At 42.7% G+C, this 17,855-nt stretch overlaps 1 protein-coding gene across 7 annotated transcripts in view; it reads right to left on the reverse strand.

Annotated features, from left to right (window-relative positions):
- The window catches only part of LOC121191545 (ankyrin repeat and SAM domain-containing protein 1A-like), a 60,272-nt gene extending 42,948 nt beyond the window's left edge, over positions 1-17,324 (reverse strand). For 3 of the 7 annotated variants that reach the window (XM_041052733.1, XM_041052725.1, XM_041052716.1), the window contains exons 1-4: positions 16,837-17,324; positions 6,493-6,573; positions 6,114-6,270; positions 5,179-5,241 (exon numbers count right to left, since the gene is read on the reverse strand). In XM_041052733.1, coding sequence (XP_040908667.1) covers positions 5,179-5,241; positions 6,114-6,270; positions 6,493-6,573; positions 16,837-17,015 — 480 coding nt within the window. In that variant the 5' untranslated portion in view covers positions 17,016-17,324. The remainder of the gene's footprint in view (positions 1-5,178; positions 5,242-6,113; positions 6,271-6,492; positions 6,574-16,836) is intronic. The other 4 variants (XM_041052742.1, XM_041052751.1, XM_041052768.1 and 1 more) reach the window with 2 other exon arrangements.
- Between the last annotated feature and the right edge of the window lie 531 nt (positions 17,325-17,855).

Genomic DNA, 17,855 nt, shown 5'->3' on the forward strand with positions numbered 1-17,855 from the left:
GCCAGCATCTGATCGTATTTAACATGGCTGACCAGCCATTTGACTCACAGATAGGAAACAAGCATCCGTGTGACATCGTGCCTGGCCTTGCCTCTTTGATGCAAGGTATGTTAGGCATGTTATTCACACTCTTCTCACTCTTTATTTCAAAGTTAATCCCATCTGCATATATGAGATCCTTGTATTGAAAGCCATTACTGTTGTCAGCACCAATATCCAGGCAAAATTTTCTGCGTAGCACTTGCAGTTGCCAGATTTTGGAAGTATTTGTATGTTGAGTTATTTATTGAAAGCCATGGGAAAAATCATGCTACTGTTCAGCTACAGCAGGCACAGGAGTTGTATTATTTGATATGGACATGCGAGACCATGAGACAAAAAACATTCAGACATTACAGCAACAAACAAAAAACAAATAAACATAGCATATGGGGAAGTAAAAATGGGTAGTCTGATATTTAAAACTAATTTTAGCAGACTGAAAGCCCCGCAGGATAAAAAAAATCCTATTTAAAAATAGTTATTTTAAATCAATTAGTGATTTTCAGTACATTTATATTCTTATATAAGAGGGACTCTGAGTTCTAGCATGAAATCTCCCTCTATAAAGACCAGGATCAGCCTTATCTCCACTGCACCACCACAGGCCACATGAGCAGTCAAACAATCATGCACTAACAACAGAGCCCTGAAGGCTATTGAGCAAAATGGCACCAATGACTAGCAGCCTTGCTGTGAAAGAGATTAGAATTCATATGGCACAGCCAAGACTTCCTGGACAGTACATGTTTTTATGAAAATCCTGTCTTTACTGTGGTGCCGCAGACGGCATAAAACCTCATCCTGATTTAGACCTCAGTGCATGTCAAACAAGAAGAGATTAAGATCTCCACTGGTGTCTGCTCCTGATTGATAAACCCTGCCCTAACCAGGAACATCTGGAGATTACACTCCATTGTGTGTCCGTGGTCATGCAGAATATTCTGACAGGGGGAAAGAGGAGCACGGTGACAGAGAGAAAGGTGGATGTTATGATTCTCGCAACCTGGGGCTGAGAGATGGTAACACGGTTTGACTAGCGACCTCTGTCACGTGATGCGCTGGCTGGCAGCAGAGCGAGGCAGCGGTTACGTCACCCTGGCCCCTGGTAGTGGTAGTAGCAGCGGTGGGTGGTGGTGGTGGTGGAGGGGTGGGCTGAGCAGCTGTTGCAGCTAGTGTGCCAAAGGGCTGCCCATGCTCGCTGCATGCCCGTGTTCACTGTCACAATCTGAAATCCCACTAGTTCCCCAGCATTCATATAAATCATAGATCTCACACATACACATTTTCCACACTATTTTAAATTTATGGGAGCAATATACAAATTTGTATAAAAAATTTGTGATTATTTTTTTGTTTATTATCCGGTGAATGTGAATTGCATAATCTTGACTTCACCATTTAACATCCCTCTAGTTTGCATTTACAAGCACCATCTAAACAGTTTATAACACACTCAAATGTAGGTGTAAGCAGATATATGGAAATTTCTCGCTGGTTTCCTGCCATAGATTGTAATTGTGTTGTTCAGAAGACCTTTTCTCCCTTTTACAGGAAAGATCAAATTTTCCTAGAAGTAGGAAGTAGATCTCTTCACCTCCGGCAACAATTTCCTGCGTCTGACGCAGAAGACACATCCTAAAATTGGCAAATATGAAAGCATGACAATGAAGAGAAACCCTGATCCTTAAACAACACAGTGTCCCCTCGAGGGCTCTTCAAACATGCTCCAACCATTTCTTGGCACGACGGAGACAAGACCAAGTCCTGGAGGACAAGCAGAGAGCAGAAGGTAAGGGGAGGGGGTATGATGTCTTGTCGAGGGAAGAGCTGGACACCGAAGTGACAGACAGAGGGGATAAATGAGCGTGCTGGCAGACTGCGAGCGTTGTGCCTTGAGGAAGGAGGGGAAACTCTGCTCCACTTGATAATGAGGTGACCAAGTCCGAAGAAATTACTTCTGCTGCTGCCACCAGAAACTTCCTTATGTCAGCCCTCTGAGAAACAGCACACCAAGCCTGACAGAAAAACATATGATCCTTTTCCAGCCTGAATATGAACTTCACTTCTATCCATTCACAACCATAATACTTCACCTCTATTTTTTTTTATTAAATGTCATTTGTTTGACTTTTCTTGAGCATTAGTTTTATTCTGTTTGAATTTGTCTGGGATAATGTGCAGTTCCTGATGGTGTCAGAGTTCATGTTAATGGCAGAGCGCCTGAACATCTGAGCCCGGGTGAGGGGATCTCATCTAAACATATATTGTATTAGACATGTGACCTATATAGAAAGATGAAGCCTGGGTGAAAGGTAGCGTGATATGGGTCACGGCAGACCAAGGGCTACATCTTGTTATGGAGCAATACACAGAAAATATGGTAATTAACAAAAATTAGGTCAATAAAAATGTTCATCAAAACATGCAGGACCAGGATTCTTAACCAATTTTTATTTTGAAATTCTGCTTTCTCATGTTAACTTTCTTAATATGTTGGTTAATGTTTTATGCTGAATATCCCACTCTGACGTTTTTAGACAAGATAATTAGATGATGATGATCATTAGAAAAGCCTCAAACCATCACTCCTTAGAAATTACTCTTCACAACAAATAAGACAGAGTGTTCTAGGGCTGCAGCTAACATTTATTTTCATTACGAATTAATCTGGCTATTATTTTCTGTTTTCACTAATTGTTTCACTTATATGAGAGAAAACAGCATGAAATGATCAGTGTGATGTTAAGAAATGTCTTTTTTTCATTTGACCAGCAACAGTTCAAAACCCATAGATATTCTATCTAACACTGAATAAGACAGAGAAAAAGCTTATGATCCTCCCATCGCTGTGGATGGAAACAATTCTCATTCTCAATAATCAGAATACTTGCCATAGTTTTTTTAATGTGAGGATTTTATGCTTTTTTTGTCTTATGAAAGAAAATTGATCATTGCTGGGTTTGGGGCATACTAAAACTGATTATCAAAAATAGTTGCTAATTAATTCTCTGATGATTCACCAATCAGTTTTAGCTCCAGAGTCAACAACTTGTTTTTTGGGAAAATCCCAGAACCGTATGTCCTGAATCGGTGTTACCCCAGTCTTCAGATGCCTGTGATTAGTGGTTACCTCTCTCATAATGAGGTGTTTGAAACATCATCAAAGTGACCAACCCACAAAAGACACTATCAGTGGGGGACAGCACTGAGGTGCAGTGAACAAACATTAGTCTGGCTGGCTTCCTGGACCAGGATCACAGAGACCTTGATCCGGCTCAAGCTGATTCTTTGAGGGTTCCTGACAGGGGACCACTGAAGCCCCAGTCCTCCATGAGTCCATGGATCTACCTTAAAGCCTCATCACACACCCTTCATGTCTGGCTAACTCACCCTGCCCAAACATCACATCTCTCCACTGGGTCAACTCACCGCCACTGTACGACGAATAAGCCGTGACTATGCCGTGTTACTATGACAACGTCCCACCTCTTCCTCTCTCACAGCAACGCAAGCTCAGAAGCACAAACTGGGAGGTGAGAGGAGGAGGGGGGGAATACACCCATTTACGCACTCACACAGACAAGCATGGCATGGAAATCTCTCTTTGATGCTGATGCAAAGAGAGTGGTACGCTGAAAACCTCCCATCCTCCTCCTCCTCCTCGTGAGATGGCTCTCTGGACCTGGAGTGTGATGAGAGGGGAGGCAGGATGCACCCCGCCCACTCAGTCACATGATGCCATCAACCATGATCACAAACAGGGCCAGAGCCTCCACACTGCAACCACGTTTTTGATTTATTCATAACAAGGCATCAATTATTAAGGCTCATGACCAGGTAGTGGCCCCCCAAACTATCCTGAAAGTGTTTGCATTAAAAATATCATTCATAAACTTAACAGCCAACCAGACTCACTGCTCCGGGAGAAATGTGACAATATTCAAAAATAGTGTGCAGCTGTATCCAAGGGCCTGGGTGGGTTTCCAGTCCAGCCGGCAGCAAATGCAATAATGGAGCGCTGAACATGTTCACACTGCTCTAAATGTGAGGGTGACACTGTTGGAGACACTGTCAACTCTGCAGTGCCTGCTAAACTGGCATCCTTCTCATGCAGACAGGCTGTGACTGGGGCTTCCCTGGATAGCTGAAGGTGATGCTCAAACTGAAAACCTGATGTAATAATACAGTATGTGCTCCAGAGAAGTCACATAAATGAGAGACAGAGAATAAAAGATGGGTTTGTCCTCCATTATTTCTTTTTGCCTCTTCAATCTGATGCTCCTCTGAGGTGTCTCATTTTATTTTTTATTTTGCTTAACCTCGATGGAGTTACTTTATTTATCTTCGAAATAATGCCATATAACTGAAATTAGCAATTGGTTAATATATTACCCAATCAGCAGAAAATGAACCGATTTCAATTGCAAAAATTATTTTACTAATTACAGTAAAATAATATAGTATCCATCAGCCAGCAGTGCTGTGTACTGGTGGCAGGTTTTGCAGGAGACTTCCTATAAGCTACTCCATCTTTCAACCTTCCATTGTTGATTTTTTTTAATACTGTAATGGTTGTTGGAGCTTTAACTGATAGTGTGGTTTGAATCAGTCAATATTTTCTCCTACTGCTGGCTGTGTGGTGCCAACAACTGTAGTGCCTCGGGCTGTATACCATTTTTTCAAACCAATTTCACTCAATTTTTCTCACCCTGAAGAGAAAAACTGACACAGAGAGACTCATAACTCACCTACTACCACCCAGAGGGGACAGTGATTTACCAAACTTTCTAGGGTATTTTCATTCAAAGCCGAGTTTATTCTTGACCCGGATTAAAAAGGCTTCTACAAGAGCACTGTAACACTTAACAAGAAGATTAACTTCTGTAGTGGGGGGGCGTGCTGTAATGCTGTGACACTTATGTTAAACATAACAATTTGGAGATCACAAGTGAACAAGAGTAGAAAGCCAGGGGACAGAGATGTACTGATAGCCAGTGAAATTAAAAGCCTCCACATATCTCTGCAGCAGCAAGTCAGCAGCAAAAAGAACAAATTCAAGCACAGCAAGCCAACACAGCAGTAAAGCAAAGAAGCACTTCAAAAGGAAATGTTGTTTCAGCAGCACCGTGTACACACCTTGGCATTAATATAGGGGTCAAAGGGCCCACAGCGTTTGAACTCTTTATGGTCTACAGAGCTCTGGGAGGGAGGAAGAGAAGATAGGCCGATGGTTTTGGTTCAGACAAGCAATTAACAAATGAATGATGATCACAAATGAGTCAAACTAAATGAAACAGAGAAAAAAAAAATCAGGTTTGAGTTAATGAACAATCAGATGTCATGAACAGGCAGGGAGAAATGACACAAAATGAGACAAAGATATTTCTTCATCCAATTGATATTTTGTTGTGCCTGAGTTTGGCTTGTTGTGGTCCTGACTACATTTCTGAGGCTCATGATGGGTCATTTCTCCGCATCCCAAACAGGAGCGGCCAAAGACGATGTTGGTTTGGAGGCTGTCTGTGCAGTAAGCAACCAACCAAAATAATCACACATTAGTTAAAACTGTTAAAACGGTTAGCGCAAACAAGCACTTCAAGTGTCACAGTATCAGTAAAAGTCATGATGCGCTGAGGTTAATGCGCTCTTCTTGTTCAAATATAAATCATGCCATGCTGAATTAGAATTTTGCATCAAAACACGTCCACGGTGCATTTTATTGCTAAGAATTTCCTCCTTACCTTAAGTGGAAAAATGATCGACTTCCTATAGTTGCTGACTAAATCATCGGAATTGTAATTATAAAACTACAAGAGGTCAGCAAATATGCTGAAGAGCTAAACTTAAATGTTCTTTACTTTAAAAGAGGGCTAAAGAAACTTTCACAAAGTCCTGCTGTGTCTGCTGCAGAGACAGACACGCTTACACGGAACAAACTGAAGAACAAATCAATTTAGTCATCATTTCACAACTCGTGTTTGAAAAATCCAAAACTGGAACTGTGAGAGGGAAACCAGAAGACCAAAATGCACACACAGAAACAGAAACAGAAACGATGCATAGTGTCAGACCTGCTCGTTGAGTTTGGGGTGGGAAGGTCCTTGGTGAATGAGCAGTTTTACAATGTGTTCATCTCCCTTCCACGCGGCCAGATGGAGAGGGTAGCAGCCCTTGTTGTCGGCGATGTTGGTCAAGGCCTCGTTTCGTAGCAGCGCCTCCACCACCTCGCTGCAGATCGTTCAAGGGACAGGGCAGGTCAGAAAACGTCAAGAGTATAAACCACACTAATAAATGCACACAGCCGTAGCAAACGGTCAATCAATAGCTCCCAGTGGGACAATTGTCTGTGAGGGAAGACTTCATTTAATGCAGAGAATGAAGAGAGGGACTGAAACAGGCTACAACACAGGCATTCCTCCCAATTCCAACAGTCATTTATCACTGAACTACCTGTGTCCATTGAGGGCCGCGTGGTGGAGGGGGGTGTATCCAGTGCTGTCCACACAATTCACATTGGGGCCTCTCCAGATACTGTTAAGAGTAGAGAAGATTTTTATTATGCTTTTATAACACAGGCAAAAACACAACAAACACAAACAAACACAAACACACACACACACACACACACGCACACCAAACAAACACTGCCTATCCCTCTGTAAAGTCTCTACCTGTGGGTGTGGCTGATTCTGCTGTGATTGCTATCTCAGGGCACAGCAGCTAGTTCACATCACACAGCCCAGCCCCACCCACACACAGGTGGGGGCATACCTCCACACATGCTCTCTCTCTCCCTCCCTCTCTCCCTCTCTCTCTTTCTCTCTGTCTCTCTAGAGAAGCATGTGAGATGACAGAAATGAATAAGCACGGGGCCACGAGCAGCACTGAACCAGAAAGCCAGGAAGAAAAAGAAACACCATCACCACTGAGCAGCAGCTAAGATAAGCTAATTTTGTCTAGTTTACAGTAAATATGCAAACCAAGCCTGATTATTCTGAGCCAAGTCCTGATGTAGAATAGCTTTTTGTTATGCAGTCTAAGAAACAACAAACAAAGCACAGAGACTGCAGCACTGAAGGGGCAAGGTGTAAGGTAGGCCAGCATTAGCATAGTGCTCCATTCACTTGGGCTGAACTCAGCTGTCAGCTCAGATTGGTTTGTTTCTTTTAATTTCTAAAAAGCTCTGCGGTGAGGACGAAAGAGAATGATGATAGAGGGGCCGGTAAAGAGGGAGGGAATGAGTAATTTAAGAAGCTAAAGGATGTCTGGTGAGACAGAGAGCCAGGACTGGGATGTGAGGCTCTCTGAAAGACCTTAACACAGCCTAAATAAATCATGTGACAAGGAAATCCCAGCACTAGTGAACCAAATATCTGAGACCAGAGTCATTTGCCATACAGAAAGAGAATGGGAGCAAAACAGTTGGGCCTCACACAGAATCAATCATGAATGGGAGAGAAATATTTTTAAAAAACTTTTTTTATATAACACTTTACTTAGCTTTTGATATATTATAGAGAACGGTCTAAAAACCAATGAAAGCTACTGATTTGCCAGTTGGATACCTTCATCAATTATTACTGGCTTGGATTTTGATGCAAGTAAGTAACTTCTATGAATGAAGCCTTTGGAGAGAGCCCTGCCAGGAAGATGAACAGACACAAGCATCACAGGCTATTTGCCGAAAAAAAAAAAAAAAAAAAAGCACCGCATATCAGCTCCAGCAGTTAGACACACTCACTGACATGATATGAATTGATCCATGATATAATCAGAAGGTGTGGCAGCAGCTTGATCAGCCTCCTCACATCAGATTCAGTGCAACTGTGTGACTTTGCTTCACACACACGGCTCGATTTTGTCGCAGTAATGGCTGTTTTGCCCCCCTAAAATACATCTCCCATAATAGCTCTCAGAGCAGGCTGCAATTACACAGTCAGAGCCGTCTCATTAAATAAGTATCTTGGAGGGCTCTATAGCCTGCAGAACAATGGGGCCTGAAAGAACACAGACACACAGGGATGCGACACTCTACTAGTCATAACCTAAGCCATTTATTTCTTACAGCAGGCGCTCTGGGTCTCATCTTACCAAGTCTGGCAACCATGAAGACATGCGACATCAAAAGCAGGGTGTGCTTGGAGGAAATACTAGATACTGGGAAAATGTGGTGGAAGGAAATGCTGGGGATTGATAAAAAGTTAAAAAGACAAGTGTGTGAGTTATAATTATATCAGCTCTTAAAGCATCACACAAGCACACATCCACTCTGTACCTCCAGAACCAGTAACCAAACTTATAGTTAAGAGTACAGCAACACTGGCTTTTGCACGGCCGCTGAACACATCAAAGGGGAAAACGGAGACAGAAACAGACCTCTAGTTGCTGTCCTAGATAACAGAGTTATGTAACGGCTTACAGCAAAAACCCCATAAACAAATTAACATAAACATGAACAGAGCAGCGAATACGACTGGAGAATTTAACAAAATCAGGCATGGGGCAGTAATGATTATCAGAGTAATGCAAGAAGGCATGCCATGGGATTGGGCACATAATTAACAAGGTTGTGATTTTACTGCGTCCATTGTCATTTCATGCAAGTGGACATTGGGACATTTTCCTGTCCTTTAAAGACACTGCAGAAGAAATGTTAGTCTATTTGGTGTTATGTGTATAGTGGGTCCAGGTCCAGAATTTTGACAAACTTGCTTAGTTTAAAATAGCTGTGCAAGACAAAACATCCATGTCAATGAAAAAGTCCGATGTATCATGATACATACTGCAAGATTTCACTTTCATATGCAAAATAATCCATTTTCAACAAAATCTAGAATAAACTGGTCAAATTTATGAGGCCTTTGACAGCGGACCTACTCAGCAGTCATGACTCTGATGTGTCATTGCCAGAAGTTCTGAAAATGTCGCTCAGAAGCACAAACGTTCACTGTCACGTCAGCCACATGGCCAAAGAAACGCCAACAGGGGCGTGATGCAACACAAACCGCAATATTATCTCACTTTGTGGTTCTTCCATAGTAGCGCAGCTGTAATCAGGGACATGGGTGTTAATTAATCCTATCTCCATGCTGAGGAAATGAAGCTGTCTCCTCATTACATTTTTTTCCACAGCCATAGCATTTAAATTTGGTATAAGCGGGGCTGCCTGTAGCAGCAGCTTTAAGTGCAATCCAAGTGTTATGTCCTCTCAGCATTTTGGCAGCATGGCACTCAAGGGCATGAGTCAGAGTGGTGCTCGACAATCCACTTCATCCTCTTACTACGGCTCACAACCAGCCTAACGGAGGGCCAGGGCTTAGGCCCATAGCAGGGCAATGGGCAAACCAGAGTTGATTTGCTTTGGGAGGGGGCACATTCATGGGAACTGACTGAGGAATTTCTGTTTGAAAGGCTGAGCTAATCCTTAATTTCCCTGAGGGAATATCAGCAGGATGAAGCTAAAGTTTGAAAGAGATTCTGGGGGGGCTGTAATTCTGTGTTGTACAAAGCCCAGCCAGTATGAGAGTAGGACAGATAATAACATTTTCTCGCTTTTATGTGTTCTCTGCATTAGTTTGCTAATGTTAGTCACACATACTGATTTGAGTAGTATTTGAAATAGATGGTCATTTACAAAATATGTAGGCTTAAACATTAATGCCCTCTATTTTTTTTCTGAAGTCCAAAAATGATGGAACAGAAGACACTGGAGTCAGGTTTTTAGCATTGATTCTCAAGTGACCAAGTGACTAAACTATCAATGAGTTGATGCATTTAAATGTATCCGTCAGTTAGATTAAATCACATTTGTATTGATAATTTGATTCTCTCTCTCTCTTCGATAAGTAAGCAGATTTAAAAGCAGAGATCATTCAAATCATGATTAAATCTCTACTCAGTATTTTACTAGATGTCATGATCAGGACTAACCAGAATTACCAGATCCATTGCCTTTCATTTTTAGTGCGCCATCTGAGTCAGGCATCAACATGTTGATGGTTTTAACAACAGCAGATATCCAAAGTAAAGATTTCTATTTTGCCCATATGACAAAAGCCTACAATAATTCCAGAGGAATCAAAAGTCATGATATATGATTCCTTGTTTACTTACGGAGCCCTGGGCAGAATTCAGTAGTAGGTTTAAGCAAATAAGAACCCAGGTGAGTGTGAACCTAGTGTCAAATAAACAGATTTGTCCTCCAGCCTATTAGCTGTGTGACCACACGGTAAGGGATTAGTCTAGCCCAGGGCACTGAGCCCAGTAGTGACTGGCGCATGTCAGCCACCGTCAGGGAAATTGGGCTTAATTATGCATATGGCTGGTGGATGCTGAAACCAGATGCCCTGCTGCCAAACAGCCAACCTGAGCATCTTCTCCTCCTCAGCAAAGAGAGACTGAAGTCCCTGCCAGAGTCCTCCAGGCCTGCTGAGAACAGACTTATTCAACTAAAATCTCTGTCAAGATGCCAGGTTAAGAACTACAAATGCACTATAGTAATACATACTCATCATGAAGGTTGTTGCGAAACAGATTAAATGATAACACATCCAGAATGCTGAAGTAGTATTACAAGTTAGGCAGCGTTGGGAAAGAAATTTGGCAACAAACTTCAAGTCTATGACTAACACATCTCAAAGATACTTCAGAAAAGAATTTCTTGATCATGCAGTTAATGTTTCCAACCAATGATTACTAAGCCATGATTTTCTAAAACTCCTGATGAGCCTATATTACGTTGGGGTGGCACAAATGTTACAAAAAGCAACCAGACTAAGACTCTACAGCCATTCTCTGTGAGGCTGGTCCTAAACTCAATGATGCTTTGAGTTAGTTATGCTTGCTGTTAATGAGCACTTGGACAAAGTGAAATTTTGCTCTGATAATGTGGGATTCGTTCTCTGGTGACCTCAAATTTTTGATCGACTTTCATAAATCACCATTCATAAAGTCGATCAACAGTCCTCATAATCAAATAATGAATTTGCCAGTCTCAACCATTTCAGAAAATCTTACATGAGAATGTGTCAACAAGGCTACTAAAACATGGAGGTAAAGTAAACAGCAAAAAAGGACAGAAATTATTCAAATGAAGACATCAATATAGTAGCTCATTTGCTAATTCCGTCCTGACAAAACCCGATTGTGTCTGTAAGTCTTCGTGGCTTACAAGCACACCATAACAAGCAACTGTCACCGAGCAACTGTGTTGCAGCAGGAGGTGTGAACAAACTGTATATGCCCACAGTCTATGATAAGAGCAGTCCAGTGGGGTCCAGTAGAATCAAAATGATGGACATGGAAAACACTGACTGCAGGCTGAAAAGGTGTGATGAATCTAGAAGAAAAGACGAGGGAATGAGATGGGGCAAGAAAACAAGGAAAACACATTCAATCACATCCTGTCTTTCAACAAGCTGGTATTTCCCACACTGATTTCACAGCAGACGCCACCTCACAGCTACACAGATCACCCATTTCTCACAGCGACATCCACTGAGCAATTTGCTTAAAAGAGAGAGCCGATATTCAGATTCAACTAAAATGTTGCAGAATGGATGGGATTATTTTCAGTTATGCTGACAACCCACTTCTGGAAATAGCACACAGCTTCTGTGTGATCTAGTTTGCATAGTTTAAGATTTTGTTGAAGTCTTCTCAGTTTGTTCTCTTCACAAAATTTATCAGAAAAGTGATTCTTTTTCTTAGGCGTCACAATTTTTTTTAACTTGTTCTGTTTTCGTGACCATCTAAATCTAAAAAAAAACAAAACTTCACACCTTATTCATGATAAGCTGTATGTGTAAATATGAAAGTAGTTGCACATTCACAGCCTGTTGCCAGTCTGCTTAGTCATGCTAGGGCTAAACCAGTCCAGAGTACTTTGCTATGTTTCTATTTTATGGTTTGCAGAAATAGCAAAGCAAACGGGAATTTTAAAATGATCTAGGCTAATTTGTTTCCTGTGTGAACACACTGAGGGTGGTGTCATTATTCTGGCTCCAAGTACAACATGTTTGAAGTCTGGAGGTGGAGTGGAGGTTGGCGTGGGCCCAGCAGGTGGGCAAGAAGGCTGCTGAGAGAAGCAGAGTAGGAGAGAAAGGAAGACGCCAGCCAGCAGCCCAGACAGACAAAAATGTCTGGGTCGGGGGCTGCTAGCACCCAGCCAACACATGTAGGCCTGTGCAGGACAACAGAGTGGGCCTCACGTCTCTGGTTGTTGTGGCATGTCTTCCTATAAATGGGTTAAAAAACAGACACCACACACAGAGATACACCACAACCTCAGCAGCCTTATCTTTTCCATTTGTCCATTTGTTGTTATAAGGTTTTCAGTGACAGGGGTGAAATAGAGTTCGCACAAACAAGCACAGGCAAGTGTCAGTAAATGTGTCCTTGTGTTACTGTCCTGCTCCTATATAAGCAACTTTCTGTTTCTTTTAATACAGGAAGCGAAGAAAGATGGAAACTGTAAATAACAGCAGCGATTTCCTTAAAATCAGAGAACTATGAGACACTAGTGTGTCTTAACTGTTCAGAATTTTATTGTGAATAGGGCTATTGAAATACTTCATTAGTGTACTTATTATCATCATTACTTGGCATCCGTACAAGATATATTTTCTGTTTCAGACAACTCCTGGCCAACCTTTTCCTCTACAAACTAATCAAGAATCCCCTGACCCACTTGGATGAAAACTATTTTTAGCCAACCACCATTAGGTTCAAATAAAGATGGCTGCAAACTGCACGGACACTACTATTGTCAGTTTCTACTCCCTCCACACACACATATGTGGAATTCATCACTGCTACTAAGTGCCTCTCTGCTTGCTTTCTCAGACTACACAAACACGGGGCGTAAACAATGCGCAGAGCAGAGCCTCCAGAATTCAGATGCTCCAGGAATGCTAACATGGTGGTGTTAGATTTCCCAGCTACCACTGCTCCCTCCTGGGTTGAACCAGCTACAGTTTCATTCAGTTCACAGGTCAACAATTGAGGAAATGTGACTGCCAGGCACGCTGCGTTCTAGCTTTTAGCTACCTCAGAATGATCCGAGGCTCTTGCTGTTGTTGTAAAAGTGGTAGGAACTGCCGTGTTAACACTGTCGGCTGCACATACAGCAGGCACCGAGACAGTTTGAAGGAACTTTGACAGCTACTATGAGACACAGCTAAGGACTGGGGGTGTCAGATTCCCGCTGTGAACCTGTCATCTGCAGACACACCATCCTAAGTCCTACAGTGCACCTTCACACTCAGTGAATTCTACATTCACACAGATACTAATAACAGAGAATCTACAGGGAATTTAGTTTTTAAAAGGACAGTATGTGCTAGTTGTTATGCAGCAGATATTTTCTCAGCTGACACCAGTCTGACAGCATGGGTCTGCTTGAGATGAGCCAGAAATTGTGGATGTAATGGGATGGAATGATCTGGAGTTGTGCCCAAGCCTCTTAAAATGCTAACCGAGTCATCACACTGACAGAAATGCTTCCCTTGCTAGCATTCAGAAAAGGAAAAACATGTTACACAAAGTACATTTCAAAAGCCAATCTTTATCACAAAATATTGCAAAAGCCCCACTTGTTTTAGCCTATAGCAGTGGCAAACATTATCCTGAATGAGAGGTTTTCTCTAAATAGGTGGTCTAATTCTATCCAAATGACAGCTCAATTTTCTTTGTAAGACTAAAAAGTATAGAAAAGTCCTGGAATGGTCTTTAGGGACTGATGTGAATATGAAAAGCCATCATTCTACGCTTTTGTCAGTGGGACAAAGGACATGGCTGTGAAGCTGGGAGACGAGCCCTCATCTGGCTAAGCTCTCAAAGAGTCTGTCCAGAACGCCATGCATTCCTCTGTTAATTTCCCCTCAGTGTGCTGGCACTCTCCCTGCCAGGGACTTGTCTTACCTCCGGTCTGACAGCAGCAGCTGCCTGTGTTTGGACAACCTGGGCCAGGAAGTGCAAGTGAAGAACTCTTCCTGTAGACCTCTGGGATCAAAACCGGTCATGGGGCCCTAGTAAAAACTAGGGTCCCTAAAATAGGCCAGAATGTGGACTAAATAACTTCAACAAACAATATTGTTAAAAGGTTCTGCATCAACCAAACCGCAACCACCACTGAACAAGGTAACTATAAAGGTTACACCATGACCTTACTACATGAGGAAGCCCTGCCCAGCTCATTTTGGTGTGAATGGAGCACCACCAGAACAAATGTTTGGGGCGGCGACAGTGTTAAACATGCAGGGGTCAGTGTCGATCCCACGGCAGCCGCTGGGAATCAGCCTCCTGGGAAAGCAGACATTCCGCAGAGCAGAGCTGTGCAACTGCCTGGTTACAAAAACACACACAAGTCTTGACATGTACCCCATTCCAGGGCAACAACGCCAGAAATCTAGTAGAAACATACACAGCACACCTTCAAAGAATAGTAATGAAGCTGATTAGGTTAGATTGTTCTGTATAGCCTGTGGTGGTGCGAATAAGGCCTAATGTCCTGCTACAACAGTGCAGCTGCAGAAACAAGTTAAATTTAACTACTAGTTAATGACATGTTAATGAAATGGCCCTTTAGGTCCCAGACAAACTTAAAGTACGAAGAAGTTTTATCAAACAGGTGGAAGTTAGTGTTCTTGTAATAAAGAGAGATACAGTGGGAGTGTAAGTAACATACATCCCTTTCTACACACTGGTGTTACAACCAGCACAGGCTAGAAATTTGCTAAAGAAAGCTCATCCCTACAGATCAAATCTCCTTTGACAGGATTACAAGGCTACCCTTTCTAACAATGGATGATGAATAAGTTACAAAGAGACTCTGGTAAAGGAAAAAAACACAGACACACACTCCCACCCACAGCCAGTGCCACTGCATTAATTCACTGTGATACCCTTAAACGTATTGACATTTTGATTATGCAAACTAAATCAAAAGTGTGCAGTAGCAACAATCCCCAGGGCTTCCCTGTGGTCAATAATCTTGCAACTTGTTTGAGAGTCTGTCCTATGAGCGCAGGTGTCCACAAGCAACAGGCTTTTTAGGTCACCCCACTGCTAGTTAATTCATTTCCTACAAAGTCTAGCCAATAATTTCCCAGAGCTATCACTGCCAAACATTGATTGCTCAAGTCAGAACAGATGACACACAATGGTCTCCTCAGTCCGCCCACAGATCTGTGAGGGAGAAACAGAGCCAGCCTTGACTGCATGACATCTCTGAATTGGATTTTGGATTTCCGATTATAAGGGTTTAATGTAATTACCTTGAGTACATTGTGCTGTCTAACACAGTGACGCATCACCTCGAGCTCCGCCGTAACACTTGCCTCTAAGATGAAGACGGCTGGCACCGAGCTCCCACGTGAGCCAATGTATGTTTTGATTGACACACGTTCACCCACATGTGCTCAGTATTAAAATAAGGGTGCTTTTAACATGCAGCCCATAGCCTGGCCATAAGTTTTATCTCAACAGGTTTACCGGCTATTGTTCGCTTTTATGTATAGGCTGACATATTGCAGCATATGTAGCCTTAAGGAGTAGGCTCTTTCTAAACAATAAGGCTGTTCTTTTCTTTCTTGGTGCAGCTTAACATTGCATATAGCACAATGACTGTCTCAGCTATGGATACATTATGAAACTGCATCACATGGTTTCAGAGCAACACATCATTTCAGCCCAGGGAAAATCAACAATCCTGGTGTGGCAAGCCTGTGATTCAGATAACATCTGCAGGACAAAATGAAACTCGGCACTTATCAGATCTATTATATTTCATCCCATTATTTAATATTACCCTGTAGTCCTCATCTGCACAAAGTTAGAGGGATGGTACATTAGAAGAAGGCGCAGCCAAGCTGCCCCTTCTTAATACAGTGAGGAATTTGATGCAATCTTAAACTCAATCAAAAACAGGACAGGACAGGACCATGACTAGGGACTCAAGCCCATTACCAACGCCTCTTCCAATATACTCCATTGTTGGCAAATATCTCCTGTTCTGTAGACCATCACTCAAAAACAGGCATTTTAATCTGAGCATTTACAGACAGTCTGAAGTATGTGAACAGATGGAATGTGGGCAAGGACGACAGATAATGTATATTGGCTGTAGTTTGCTTTCTTATCTGTAAATTACTCGTAATTAATAAGGAGCAGTGAGTCGGACAAAAAGCCATTGTTGACAAGCAAAAACCTGGTCTGAGCAGCTAAACCAGGGTAGATCTTTTTTCATGGATGTGAAGAAACACATCAAACGTTTACTTCACCAAGGACTTCCCTCTTTGAAGTAAATAACTGGAGTTTCATACCTCGGGTTGTTAAAAGAGATTTCCAATAAAAATACTACAGTGATGCTGCTTCGTAATGAGTCTACTTCTGACAACTGGCTTTCTACTCCACCTTCACCAGTGAGTCTTCAGGTCTAGACTCTGTGTAAACTATTAATAATACATGTGCACCAGTTTTTATCGAAACCGCTGGGTGTTTCGGATTTCTCTAGTTTAGTTGCATAATTGCCTTCCAAGCTGTTTATGCACATTACAGTAAAGCCGGCAGGGACACAGAGCTGGGAGCTAACAAAGAAGCATGCCACTGCTTCTGCGCTGCACTGGTTTAGGTTGTTTGTGTGCCAATGCAAAACTCATTACTAGTCAGGAATATTGAATATACTGTACTATACGCTTTAACAGTTAGTAATCCGACTATCTTTGGCAGGGACAACACTGGTGGCTGTTTCCCATTCAGTCATATCCACCTCTCCTTCCCTCTTCCAGAGCCTACCTGAGCAGACTGGAGAGCGGATGAGATGAGGCGCCGTGGCCGCCGCTGTTGCCACTTCCACCGGTCCCAGACGACCCGCTCCCGGTGCCAGCTGATTGCCGCTTCCCGGATAAAAGCTTTTCCACAGCGGCCAGGTTTCCCGTGCGCGCCGCTTCGAGGAGCTCCTGCTCCTTCCCCATCGCGGATCCCAGAAAAAAACCCGGAGGAGGCGCGGGGAAGAGAAGGAGAGGAGGGGGGGTGGTTGCAAGAGTGAAATTCCTCTGCGATCCTTTCTTTCTCCCAATTTCAAGTTATTCCTCAGTACCGCTGGTTTGGCTCCCTCCGCCGCTGGATCCGTCCGTCCCGATCCACGGTGCCGCTGGCGCTCGAGGGGGAAAAGTTTGGTTCAGCAGCACGGCAGCACCAGCAAGCAAACTTCCTCTGACCAGTCCCCTGTGCCTCGTCCGTCACTTCCTCGAAACTGCCCTTTCTTTCTGCAGCTCAAATCCGAAACCCTTCAGACACACACATTCAACCCCTAGCACCCCCGCCCTAGCTGCTTCAAAGGGAAGGTGGATGGACGCGAGCAAAATGGTGCCTGGGTTAGAGTGTGTGAAATAAATGATGGGGTAGAGAGGCAGATGTTATACCCATCCAGTGCTTGAAATATCTGTTCTCCCGTCACTTCTAGTATCCAGAGCACATTTCCAAACCTAACCCTTCTGTTTTTCCTCTGATATCAGATTTTCGTCTACACTAGTAGTCAACATAAATCATTGGCTTGGATTTATTCTAAATAAAATAAATATACAGACACCTAATTTTAAAACTGTAAACCAACTGAGACTGTCAGCAGTGAGTTAAAGCAGTGTTGCAATTAAGACTTTAGTTTTGTTAGGAAAAACCGTGTCAGATTCCCCTCATAGATATGGACAAGAACATTTCATAACATAATCTTATCAGGTGAAAGGAGAGTTTATCAGTTAACAGTAACCAGTGGGGGTGAATGTCTAAACTGCGTGTTGTGACATGGTTTGGAT

The sequence above is a fragment of the Toxotes jaculatrix genome, chromosome 2 (assembly GCF_017976425.1).
Source record: "Toxotes jaculatrix isolate fToxJac2 chromosome 2, fToxJac2.pri, whole genome shotgun sequence".
Taxonomy (NCBI): Eukaryota; Metazoa; Chordata; class Actinopteri; family Toxotidae; genus Toxotes; species Toxotes jaculatrix.